We start from the raw sequence: 14192 nt of genomic DNA, 5'->3' as shown, positions 1-14192 counted from the left end.
ATGACTATTATTTCCTTAAGGTTGGAGATTTCAGAGGAAATGAAAATATAACATCACAAGAAGAATCAGTAAAAACCAAACACAGAAAGAGGATGTCAAAAGTCGACATGTTAACACTTAAACATGATGTAAAAGTACAATGGGATAATGGTAATATAGAGGATTACAGTTTGTCAAGTAATTGTTTACGACTGTTTGACAACGGACCATCAGGTACTGTTATTTGACAAATGTAACTTACTTCTTAATAGCATGTATAAATTTAGCTTTTTGAGCATATACAAATGAACACATGGATAATGTGATGTCCTTCCTAAACAGTAACTCGCGGAACACATTATTATTTTTTTTTTTTACTTTTAACCAAATTGGAATATCAAGTATATGTCGTTTTGATATGATAATTCCGTGTTAAAAAATGACAATATATATATATTTTTTTTCACATTTTGTCACAACGGGGTCTTGTATAGCTTACTAGAACACTGCAAGTTGTACATGTTTGTATCAATATTTGCATCATTTTCCCTAAACTATGCAATTTTCCTTCGACAAATAATACGTAGCTTTAATTTCAACATTTTTCTTTTAGGATAAATACTCGTAATGCGACACATTATTTCAAAGTCGCAGTTTTTATCAACGTGCGACTTCATTGTCGTGTGATCTGTTAATAAATAGCCTACACTATTGTTACAATCTTCCAGTACACAAATTGGACTGCGGTACTATGAGTTTAAAGATAACAAAATTGCAAAGTGGAAATTAAACGGACTAATTCATTACAATCAATTTACGAAAAACAAGAACCATCGACCATCATTTAATAACAGGCTCCTTTTTTTGGGACGTATTCATTTAGAATGTAGAGTTGTTTTATATGTTTTGCAGCGATCAACCCCTCACTAAGTACGGTTTTGAAACAACATATGAGCAAACTGGATCATGACTTAACTCGAAAGATATGGAAAAAAACACACAAGAAAATTCAAAATGCAACATCGATATACGAGTAATCGCAGCTACTGAAAGCTAGTTCAAAGTTAATTAATATTAGAACATATAATAAATAAACCATGTTCTTCCAGACTAGAGTATCAATCAGTATACATTCAAGGGATTGAGTCGAAAGACGTCAAAACTATTTTTGGAAACGCATGACCGTGTGCAATGCCAACATAAAAGTAAAACCTAATCAACAACCGGTTGGATCATGAAAACTCAAAACTATACATATAAAGCAATATATGTGGACATGTTTAATCTTAAAAAATGAAAAAAGTAGTTCCGATTAAATACGTTAAACGATTTAATAAAAATTATAAAAATACAGTGAAACTTCCTTATCAAATGTGTGTATTAATAAAAGAAATAAGTCAACGTTTTATTTGATTTGTTGTTACGAAATCGCCTACTTTATGAAACATTATATATATCCAAGCATTAAGATTACTTAATATGCGTAAATGGTCGCCTATATTATTTAGAACCTAGCTAGTTAATCAAGATGCTTTTCTTTTCCAAGACACTTTACGCTTATTTAAATAGCTTTATATTCGTTATTATCCTTGAATGCATTATCGGTTTAAAACATGAATTAGTAGCGAATATTTCATAACTACAAGTATGAACATGTAACTGTTTATTATTTTTAACTTAGATAGCCTAAATCGAATGCTTAGTGCTTCATTTTTTTAACAGGAGTTTCTCACGAGGGTTATATTTGTTATTGTTGCCCGACTAAAGAGTATATACGTGGTATCCGATGGAAATGTAATACGTGTCATGATTTTGATTTGTGTAATATTTGCTACATGTCCGACAAACACGATCTGGGTCATATATTTCAAAGAATAGTTTCTGCAAATGTGAGGTGAGAGTCTTGTCATGAGTTGCAGGAGTTCATAAGCATTTTTAATGATTTTAGATTCTGCATTTATAAGGAATACTTATTTGAAGCATGATTTCTTTATTTCCATATAACATTTAGATAAGGTTCTTCTTACAGTCTTGCGATGCGAGTTTTAAGTAAATATACTATTAAAATATTGGCATTAATGAATTTTGACCAAGTATCTATCTAAAAATAAATTGATTACACTACTAACATGTTTTTTGTCATTGCAAAAACCAAAATAACGTGTTCTGCTGAATCATCAATTAAATGCTTAACTTCTTTAGAGAAAATATGCAGACATCAAGAGAACAGCCAAGGTCAGCAGTAAAAAGACAATCCTACGGTATATTTAAAGATGCAACGGTTGTTGAAGTAGCTCCAGAAAAAAGCGGTAATTTCAATTCTATAATAAAAAGATATTGCCGATAAGCCGATTCAGCAGGCATTTAATTGTAATATTATAATTGGACGTATCTAGATTTGATTCTTAATATTTTTACAATTTAAATTCTTTTAAATTTTTTTATTTTTTGCTTTATATTTTGACAATTTAACGTCACCCAGAGGAAAATTAACACAAGATATTTTTTCTGCTGTTGTACGAACCAAAATATCCTTGTAATATCAGCTGATCATCATCCATAATTGGATGTAGTGTATCTTAAAAATAGATTGTGTATTAAGTGATACTGAAGATGAACTGCTTACAACTATCGACAATCAGGTCCTTATAAAAAAAAAAAAAAAAAAAAACGTTGCTCTTTGAAATAAAAAGGTTTTTGTTTCATTATGAGACGCAAATTACTAGTAATATTAAATTTCAATTAGTAATTGAGATTGTAAAGTTTGATTAGAGTTGCTAAGTGTATACCGGTTGATAGATTAATCGTCTGAAGTACCTAATATCATATATGAAAAATCTTAACTGGAATTTTTTTAATTTGATATAAATGTGTATTAAAATCATAAATAGTTATGTACAATGTTAAAACGATCATCCTGATAATAAATACAATCAATTATTTAATTTTACTTACTAGTTACTCGATTAAAACTGGAAACATTTCAAATGTAACAAAATTAATTAACTCAAAAACATACTATTATTAGTTTGTGGGAAAATAAAAACTCATAATTAGCATGGAATAAATGTATGAAATAAACGACGTTAAACAATTGTAAGCTAATCAATGTTTACGATTTGATTCTTTATTTCGCTGTAACTTAACATTGAGTGGACATACAATTTGAAATGTCAATCATCCATATATTATACCTATGCATTCAACGAAATGCTGATTAAAAAGAATTGTTAAAAGCAAATGTTGGTGTATACACTAACAGTAACACGCGGAAATAAGCAAAACAGAGAGATCAACGTAAGAATGTCATGACAAACTTTGATACATCGTATCATTTAACCATGTATTGATAAAGTACTGTCAACATTGAATCTGAACATCAACTGTATAACCGGCTAACTGGTAAAATATTATTCGAGTTACCAGTGATGTATACATGTTCGATTTGACAACACTAACATGCATATTTACCAGATGAAAAACACAGTCATTTGGATATAACTTCCCTTATACCAGTCAAGACATTGCCAAATAAAATGAAATATCTCGATTATCAACGTTCAATATATTTGTTACATTTCCCTCCTTTTGTTTAATTGTTGATGTATCTGTCACATACAAGTATAATTGGGAAGAATTGGTTGGTAATTATCAGGTAAAACAAATAAAGGAATAATCCATGGCATGTGAGTAGATTTGTTTCCATTTAACAATTGGTTGAATATTTTTTCCTACCACATGGTTAAATGAAAAGAAACACGACATGGTTAAATGAAAAGCCTTTGTATGTAGACGGAAAATAGTTTATATGATGTTCATGGTATTGGTATGGCTTTGTGTATTTTTTAATATATTTCCAAATGTACGCCACATTTTCAGGTTAAATAATAAAGGTTATTTCTAAATAAAAAATCAAAAATATTGAATTGAACGAATTTGGTAAGAAAAGATAAAAAATAAACGATATAACCACACGTTATGGTAAAATAATAGAACCGAAGATACAACAAAATAATTGTAATCAACCATACTTGCAAAGTGTGTGTATGATTATTTTTAACATGTATCATTGTAATACCGACTCAGAACCATATGCTGTTACATTAACATTTGTAGTTTCTATAACAGATGAAAAACCAGGCACCGTCATAGACATTGGCGACTGTAAGGTAGACACAGGTCGAAGCGAAGTGGAAGTTATGTGGGACAAGGATGAATCAAAAAGTTCACATCGGATTCTGGATCTAAAATATGTCAGGGGAGGGGTTTTTTACTATTACTATGCTCACCTGCCTGCTTTAGGAAGAGGTACACATTTAATTATGTTATTGAATGATGCAATTAATCTAATAAAAAATTAAATTAAAAAAAAAACACATATATTGACCCATAAGAATAGATTTTTACATACAATTTCATTGAATGAGAACATTACTCTGAATGCATCGTCAAGTCAACACCGACTGTCAATTCAGATCATCAATACATGACTTTGAATGACACCGGTGACGCTTCTTTCAACCATTAAATGTATCGCTGTCAACAACCAATTCGTAGATTGAATTATTGTGCGGAAAGATTTCTTAACGATTCTGTTAAAAATCGCGTTTCCGCCATGGTCGATATTTTGGAATATGTTTTATCCATTTCTTTCGGAAAACTCAGTACAAGTTAAGCTTAATTAACAAACTAATATAATGAGACTTTTATACAATGACTGAGAGTCATATTTTCTAAATTTATAAAAGAGCAAGTCTCTGAGACCTAACCTTCTAAAAACAGTTCTCTAATATGGACAATGCAATATCATATTCAAACCAACATGCACGATCTAAAATATGGTGGGTAATAAGTTAAAACTACAAAAAAATTCTTTTTACTTTTTTTTTTTGGTCAATGCTGAGAGCTTTAAACATGTCAAAAGCACAATATTTTACAAATGAGTATCTATCTCTCCAGTTATATTTGTTTAGGTGTTTTTCCCCTCTAAAAAACATCGGTCACATCCTTCGATCAAAAATAATTTGTTATAAAACGTTATATATAAAGCATTCTCACAAAATGTACGAAGGAAAGTATGCATTTGCTCTACCTGTTAAAACATATTCATCTGTGACACAGATACTTCATCACTATATTTTAAGAGAGCGTAACAAATCTCGTTTTTTTGTTATTTTTTTTCGCCATTCCCACTTTTTTTCCTTCGCACCTCACCCACCCCTACCCACGATCACTACGTTTTACCTCTGTGTTACTGATCACCACTTTTGTAAACCCCTTTACCACCCATGCCTACTTTTACAGCCCCCCCCCCCCCCCCCCCCCCACCTGCTCCCCTCCCCCACAGTCCCATATAACACATTCCATCAAGAAATTATATTTTAATTTTTTTTTGACAGTACTTAATCTTAATTTATATTTCGCATTGTTCTATTTATCAAATATAATTTTCAATCCGAAATTGATCCGAGTTTTGCATAATTTATTCGTTTCGGAAAAGAGACAGCTTATAGGAGCATTCTACATCACCGAACTCGAAAAGAAACTGACAATGCCACCAACGCAAGACGACAAAAAAGAGAATTGAGTCCTCAAAACATTACAAAAACACAAAAACTCTCACTTTCACAAACCCCGCGACGGAGGTAGTTGTAGGTACAGCCGAAATGTGAACAGATGATGCGCATGATATGTACAAATTTTGTGATAAGTCTCATAATGCGATTACAGTTATGATGATAGAATAATTTCCGAGGTCATCTGTGAGTCAGATGTTTTAAACCGATCAAACAAATCGTGATGGCATCCATATAGCCTTCTAGGAATTTCGAAAAGCTGATCACAGCTTAACCATTTAGAACACTTGGTTGAACAGCTTCCTTGTAACCAGCAATCTTTTGATGACTTCATGAAATGAACCCCAGCTATCGAAACCGAATCATCGGGACATATATGATTCAAATATTGGCGCTGCAGGAATTATGCTACATAAAAACGGAAAGCTCACTATTAGAAAACTATAATAATCCCTTTGGTTTATTAAGTTGTTTTTTCTCAATCATTCATCATAGTTATTTCTAAATGTACGTCAAGATATGAGGCAAACTTAACTGTATCTGTGAGAGTAAAAAAGCCAATTGCGTTTGTAGTATTGTAATTGAAACTAATTAAATTGTGCGAAATATATACCAGATCTTGTATTAGGTTTTATATGATTAACACTTATACCACATGAATGATTTTGGTTTTCGGACATTTTTTTCATGCTCACTGTAGTTTTATGGGAATAGTTTTATTTACTAAAGTTTACGTCATTTACATTTTATAGTATGTATGTTGTATGATGAGGGACTATTAATGTATGTTCTACAATTTTTTTTTATATACATCATTATTTATTATTTTGAAAACATTATATATAATAATGCTGACATCTTTCATCATGTTCATGTATCTTTAAACATAACATAATTGCAACCGTTGGCCATGCTTTGACAGAAATAGAAATTTACGAATAGTCGACGAACTGGCGAAGAAGATAATACAGATGATATGCTTTCGAATGGTATATGATTCAGCCGTGTGTTAGATAGGTTCATACAACATTTAATTGTATGGTTAATGTCACTTCAGTAGTATGTTATATATCATTTAACATCATTTTAATGTGTGTGTTTTGACAATTATATTAAATGGTTATTTTCTTATATATTTGTAGACTCCCAGGGCTACTTTGCAGTAAATTTTGTATTTGCCAATCAATTTACAACAAAGGTAATCTTTCTGATAATTGATTCTTGTGTTTGAAAAAAAGAGTGTTGAGATAAAAAAATTAAAAGTGAAAGTAAATTATTGTTATACTTCCATTAAATGGGAATTGTGATATACATATATATATATATATATGAGTGAATGTTCATGCACCTTTTTTACCATGTTGAATGTTGTTTCAAATTTAGAAATTTAAAATTGAGAACGGAAATGGGAAATGTGTCAAAGAGACAAAAACCTGACCACAGAGAAAAAAAAACAGTCCAAGGCCACCAATGGGTATTCAACACAGAAAATCTCGAACCCGGAGGCGGGCTTCAGCTGGCCCCTAAATAAAAATGTGTACTAGTTCAGTAAAAATGGACGTCACTCTAAACTCCAAAACATATAAAAGAACTAAAATTTAAAAACCTAGCAGACTAACAATGGCCCGAGGATCCTGATATCTGAGCGTCACTGGTTGGTCTTGTGTGGACGAAACGCACGTCTAGCGTATTGAATTTTAAGCCTAGTACCTTTTGTTAGCTACTATTCGTGTTTTTCTTTGTCCTATATGTTCTCCCATTTATTTGTATTGTGGTCCTGTCATGTGATGTTGTCGTTTTGGTTTTGTGTTTGACGTTGCCATAAAAGCGGGAGGTTTGGCATGCCACAAAACAAGGTTCAACCAACCATTTTTTTCTTAAAATGTCCTGTACCAAGTCAGGAAAATGGCCATTGTTATATTATAGTTCGTTTCTGTGTGTGTTACATTTTAATGTTGTGTTTTTGTTGTGTCGTTGTTCTCCTCTTATATTTGATGCGTTTCCCTCAGTTTTAGTTTGTAACCCAGATTTGTTTTTATCTCTATCGATTGAAGAGTTTCGAACAGTTGTATACTACTGTTGCCTTTATTTGGGATAGTCGAAAAAAAGCGGCGGGGTTAAACATGTTTTGTGAAATATCAACCCTCTCCTTATACCTCTAGCCAATGTAGAAAGAAAAAAAAACACACACACACACACAGAAATACGCACAGTAAAACTCAATATAAAAGAAGTCCAAGTCCGATGTCAGAAAAGGTAACAAAAGAAACTAGGCAAAATGACAATAATGAATAGATTAACAAAGGAATACTAGCAGTAACTGACATGCCAGCTCCAGACCTCAATTAAACTGATTTAAAGATTGTGTCTTAATCATATGAAAATCAAGCACCATCTTTCCCGTAAGGGGTTTGGTATCACACCATCATAAAATATATGAGAAGAACATAACCCGTATCATGCCAACATCCGGTTTTAGAATAAATGTGTTTATTTCCGATGCAAAGACCCTATGAGTGAATTAATATTGTGTCATCTTGTATGACCTGACAACAGTATCGTAACTATATCCCTTCTGAAAAAGTATGTTTAAAGGTTTTGATTAGCTTTTGAGTGGAATGCCGACATTTTTGTGCTTTCTATAGAACGTGACCATAAAATATTGGACGTGAAATGCTTGAACGTATAAGATGTCTGCATGTTGATTTATATTTACGAATGATGTCCTTGTACCGATGATACAAGTTAGTAGATGTTTTAACCAGTTTTATAACCCAGTTGTAATAATTTTGTAGTAATACAGAGATTTCTTTCGTTAAATTAAAAAACGTTGTTACATACACGAGCGAAACGATTTGATTTTATGTATGAAATTGAATAAGGAGGGCATAAATACTGCTCCTCAGATCAGAAGTGCCTTGCTCTTTGCCCGTTGTTTGACTGTTCATGTTTTTATTGAATTCCGGTTACTTGTGCGTTCTTATATGTAATCAAAGGTTGCCTATGACATAACATGATATCATTGTATTCATACTGAAGCAAAAATGGCTAATGATGATGGATATATCATAGAACGTAACACAGCTACTCCTTTGCTGGCTTTATATCATTATTTTTGTCAGAATGTACGACAAAAAAAATATAGTTTTATATATCAGTAGTTCCTAACCAACCATTCTTTGTGTCCTCTTTGGCGTTTCTTTTTTGTTCGTATGAAACACTATTGAACTATTATTCTCAATATTTGTAACGTAAGAATGGCTACTATTTGTGTAAAGGCTTAGGAAAGCATATGATTAAATGCTATTATGCTATCATTAGTGAATTTAACAAATGCATATAGATTCAGGTTGATATATGGCGTAATATCCAGCAAGTCAAGAAAGACATATTTAAACCAAGCTTGTATCTGATATTTGCAAATCATACAGATGTAGACAAAAAAGAGGAAAAAGGCGATAACAATGACAACATGATACTTATGGAAGAAGTACTTGATTTTGCAAGTTAGTATATCTATTGTTTTAACATTAGTAATGATTACGATTTATCAGCTAAACATGTATATATGTCAACTCAATATTTGCCGAACTATAAAAATGGCGCACTTTCCATTGATACGTTTTGGAGAGACATTCAACAATTTACCCAAAAGAAGAAAAAAACACATTACCGAACAAAAGAATGCACAAAACAAGGATCAGCAAATGCATCTTTCGATATTATCGGAATAACAAAAATGAATCATTTTAACCGATAAATTCTCGAAATGTATATAATCGTGTAATGTTGCTACATAGAAACAGAAAGTTCAAAATGAAACAATTGTTGATCACCGCTTTTTCTCTGATATTGGAGATTTCAACCATCAATGCATGTCATATAAACATCATATCATAAAGCAAACAAACTACGGCATGCTCATTTCTGTTTAAATTGAAAATGAATTTATCAATATAATCATAACACTTTAAAGCGGATCTAATTTTTTAAAGCGGAATTAGAAGTTCAAGGATACTGTCAGCTTCTTTTGAAACGAATAGATGAACAAGTTTGCTGCAAAAAAAAAACTTTAAAAGGGACCTCATTTTGAACGCGGAACGTGGTGTTTAAAAATAATGTCAGCTGTTTTTTTAAACATTTTAAATAACATGTCGACTGCAAAAGGAGCACAATTTTTTCTATGGGAGTTAAGATGGTTCTATCAAACACGTTAATGGAACTTTACAAAAGCAGACAACGTTAGCAATTCACAAAAAAAAAGAAGTAATAATTTGCGTATGAAGAATAATAAGAAGCTCGAACCAAATACGAAATGTTTATATATATCGCATCCGAAACTTGTAATTTGTCTATGACGTTTTAAAAGCTGGCTTTCTATGTATGGAAGGATTCTGCCCGGTCATTAAAGCTTGTTAGCCGGGAGAACAGCAGGTCCTTGCGTAGGAGAAATCTGGTTATCTCCGACGTAGTATTGATTTGTTGCTGGTATGCAACAGGGATCTCTTCTGCAGGTTGCATTTCTGTAAATATTGACAATGCAATTTCCCATAGGAACTCCTTTTACGGCTAAAACTGTACCACTTTTACTATGAAGTTTTGAAAAAAATCATATCCTAGAATGGAAAGATCATATGCACTACTATTTTTTTCAAAGGTCAAAATATAGGGCTGTGCGGCATATTTTCAACGTTTATATGCCCCGAACTTCTAAGAGTTTAAACTAACACTAAATTTCTTAACTACCCCTACCTTAACAGTAGGATTACCACAGATTTAAATATAAACAATATGTATATGTATATTTACTGGTAAAATTCCCAAGTTATGTCTCTATGAGATGAAACACAGAGATCATAACTGGGATCCAGTTGGTAAACAAAATTAATTTTCTATGAATATTCTATATCTCCCCAAAAGAGGCGTGGTTTGAGAAACAACTGTATTTACAATGTGCAACCTATACAAACATTTATTCAAATAGAAAACTCTCAAAAAACACTTTTTCTCACATTTATACTTATTTATCAGATTTATAGCCTTATAGAAATTACTGCATATACTCTAAGTTTTCTTTTACTGTACATTTTATACCCCCTCCCCAGTTTCAGTTTTTTAAAGAATTTGAAAACAAGACTTTAATTATTGCCAGCTTACCCTATTTGCATGTTTTCTGACATGAAATGCCTAGAATTTGTTTAAAACTGTTCTGATAACAAATTGAAAGCATTTCAGAATACTGTAAATGTAATGTTAAGCAGTCAATCATTCCAACATTCAAGATTATATAAAGTACCCAATCCTGCATCTGTCTCCAGTCCACATCTTACTGTATGCCTATTTGTCAATGAAAGTTCACAATTTCTGCCTCAAATGGCCATTTAAGAATTCTTGTCACAACAGTATCATCTCTAACCATATATCTGACATAATTTAGCTATTATATGAACTAGAAGTGTTTAAACAAAGCCATATTTGCAATAGTTGTATGTATGCAGATACAAGTCTGATGTATAAATTCACTTAAAATTTATAGAAATGACTGCTTACATCTGATTTTTGCATAATTTCCAAGCACAGTTATTGTTTTCTATATAAAGACCTTTAAAATCATAAAATCATAGCATTTACAAGTTAAATTATTGGTTTTATGACCCAGGGGGTAGGCAATTTTCTCTGTTTTTTTTCCTCTGGGGCCTCAAATTTCCTCAATTATTTTGCTGTTTCTACTAATATGAAATATTTAGTACATATTCAGGATAGAACACACTAATGTATATTTGTTGAGATAATTATGTATTTCTAGCTTGTATTGTTTATGCCGCGGTGACAAAAAAGCAGATTTAGGTGTTACGGCTTACTTTTTGGGTTATCGACAGGACAAAAACACCCACCAATAATTTTCAGGAAGGATCTATGAGTTTCAATGACTGCGAAGAGTAAAAATAAGCACTTCTCAACAATTTAACTAACAAATATGCATATATTATGAATTTATTTTGCATTCAGGGCTTTAAGTAAACTATGCATACTGTAAACTGTGAATTTATGTTGAGTCATCATAGATAAGGCCCAGGATTTTCTCAATCTTCATGAAATATTTATAAAACTTCATATTCGAGTTAATTTCATTAAAATCTGTGAGATCAATCAAATTTGGATAAATTCTGTATGTTCTCTTTTTTCACCCAATATAGGTTGCATTTCTGTAAATATTGACAATGCAATTTTCCTTAGGAACTCCTTTTACGGCTAAAACTGTATCACTTTTACTATGAAGCTTTGAAAAAAATCATATCCTAGAATGGAAAGTTCATATGCACTACTATTTTTTTCAAAGGTCAAAATTTACGGCTGTGCGGCATATTTTCAACGTTTATATGCCCCGAACCTCTAAGAGTTTAAACTAACACTAAATTTCTTAACTACCCCTACCTTAACAGTAGGATAATATAAACAATATGTATATTTATATTTACTGGTAACATTCCCAAGTTATGTCTCTATGAGATGAAACATAGAGATCAAAACTGGGATCCAGTTTGTAAAACAAAATTAATTATCTATGAATATTCTGTATCTCCCCAAACGAGGCGTGGTTTGAGAAACAGCTGTATTTACAAAGTGCAACCTGCAACTCCTGTTTTTGGTGTTCAGCAAGGATCTCCTCTGAAAAGCCTAGTTTTTGTATGCCGGTTACTATTCCAAGATCTTGGATAAAAGTAACTTCCGGTGACTTGGTATCGGTAGGCAAGACAGCAGGTGTCTGTGACCGCAAGTTCAATACCACGGATAGCACGAAGTCTGTTGCTTCATGACTAAGCTCAGTCTTAACAGGAGTTTGTGTTTTTCTTTGAGGGCCTGTTGCTTCAAGTACGGCAGTCGGTACAGGGTATTTATTTACGAAATCTTGCACACGTTGGAGCGGGTCTTCCGTTTCTTTTGGAAGATCGTCCAACGCTTGGCTGTCGTCATATTCTAGGACACGGGCCTCGGCTTCTGCGGCTGCAGCTTCTCCAAGTGCTTCGAGAATGTTCACAGCAGCCTTAAGTTCGGCATTTCTCGGACTGCATGTGTGGCTTCCTGTTCCATTTGGGTTTTCCTACGAACGGCCGCTTTTTTTTTACTTGGATGGCTTCTTGTTCTATTTCGGCCTTGATTTCTGTTTGTCTATATATGGCCCGTTCCTCTAATACGGCTTCCTGCTTAAGGAGAGCAGCTTGTTGCCCGGCAAAGGCTATCTTTGATTTAGCAGACTCTGCCTTGACAAGTTTTATCCGTGCTAGGCTCGACATGTCAGAAACGTTTGAGCTCCCACTGTGCGTGGTTTTGGTTTTTGTAGATTTAGCTTTTGTCAGGGTGAGGCGATGATCGTGTAAGGTTTCAATTGCCAGGTCAACTTTAGACATTCGGATATCTGTCGGAAGTTTACACGTATCAATGTCTTTAAGACTGTCTAACGTTCTTGTATTTTTTAGAAATTACAAGTACTCGTCTGTGAGCCTGCGATATCGAGTACAGGCTTGTACAATTTTATGTTGTGCTGTTAGCAATTGCTGGAGGTCGTTAGGAGGCGTGGTCATTTCCAATAACTGGGATTCTAGGTCTGACCATAGGGCCTCTAAGTCATGATAGAATTGTCACGTTTCTCTGTTAAAGCTCCCTGTCCCTTTTCGGTAAGTTCACGTTCTCGCCTAGTCTCGGCATTTTCATTTAAATGTATGGTATTAGACGGATTTACTACTAGTTCTTAAGGGACATCTCCATCTGGGGGCTAAACCTCTTCTTACTGTTACGCGTGACTGGGATCCATGATGTAAATCAACTAACTGTAGGCAATGTTTGTTCAACGTTGTTGGTTTGCTGCCTAGGACACACAAGCTTTGTTGCGTAGTGTCAAGGTAACAGCTACGAACGATGCTCCGTTGTATTTCCTGTTCAGGAGATGTGTAGACAAGTTGTTGTCAATTTACAGTACGTCAAGGGATGACGCGTCATTGCAGGGCTGAACAGGCAGGTTGTAGCTGTGGAACTGACGTGGAGTTGCGTTATCTGTGAGACACAACAGGCAAGTTGTAGACTTTTACTGTAATGGCCTGACCATTAAGTATAACCGACGATTGGGCTCAAGCAGAAAAGACTATCAGTTGCTGATACTTTAATCAAGAACAAATCTAACAAATGGTAAAAAGCTGATATACAAATAAAATACAATTTTACGATGTGTTGAATTAATGTTATGATAACGAAAAGTCATATATAATTGATAGCACAGTCCATTGAATGCAAGAAAATGTTGTACTTTTAAGAGCAGTTAAATTTCTCGTATTTCACGGAAAAAATGTTCAAATATGTGTAGAGCAATTTGAAGGCTTCAAATACAATGTTATCAAGTTAACTCACTCTGTGGTTAGCCAGAAATTGTGTCCAAGATGACGTCTCTACGAAATATTCCTCGTGATCGTAATGACCTTGCAGTTTTCCTGTAATGAATACGTGTGAGAAAAGGAAAGGTAGCCATGATACGATGTTTTAACGTTCTTATCAGGTTAAAGATGAATAATCCTCCTAAACTGGAACACATGAACAGATTAAGAATATAATCAAACGAACTAAATAAATTGAGGAACGGTGTAA

The 14192-nt window shown here is 33.1% G+C and overlaps 1 protein-coding gene across 4 annotated transcripts in view; it reads left to right on the top strand.

Annotated features, from left to right (window-relative positions):
• Nucleotides 1-1738: 1738 nt before the first annotated feature.
• Nucleotides 1739-14192, top strand: part of LOC127720376 (uncharacterized) — a 63478-nt gene continuing 51024 nt past the window's right edge. The window contains exons 1-5 of one of the 4 annotated variants that reach the window (XM_052226956.1): nt 1739-1873; nt 2182-2288; nt 4096-4287; nt 6698-6753; nt 8899-9061. In XM_052226956.1, coding sequence (XP_052082916.1) covers nt 1815-1873; nt 2182-2288; nt 4096-4287; nt 6698-6753; nt 8899-9061 — 577 coding nt within the window. In that variant the 5' untranslated portion in view covers nt 1739-1814. The remainder of the gene's footprint in view (nt 1874-2181; nt 2289-4095; nt 4288-6697; nt 6754-8898; nt 9062-14192) is intronic. The other 3 variants (XM_052226954.1, XM_052226955.1, XM_052226953.1) reach the window with 3 other exon arrangements.

Source organism: Mytilus californianus, unplaced genomic scaffold (assembly GCF_021869535.1).
Source record: "Mytilus californianus isolate M0D057914Y unplaced genomic scaffold, xbMytCali1.0.p SCAF_11, whole genome shotgun sequence".
Taxonomy (NCBI): domain Eukaryota; kingdom Metazoa; phylum Mollusca; class Bivalvia; order Mytilida; family Mytilidae; genus Mytilus; species Mytilus californianus.
This window is presented reverse-complemented; position numbering and strand designations above follow the sequence as displayed.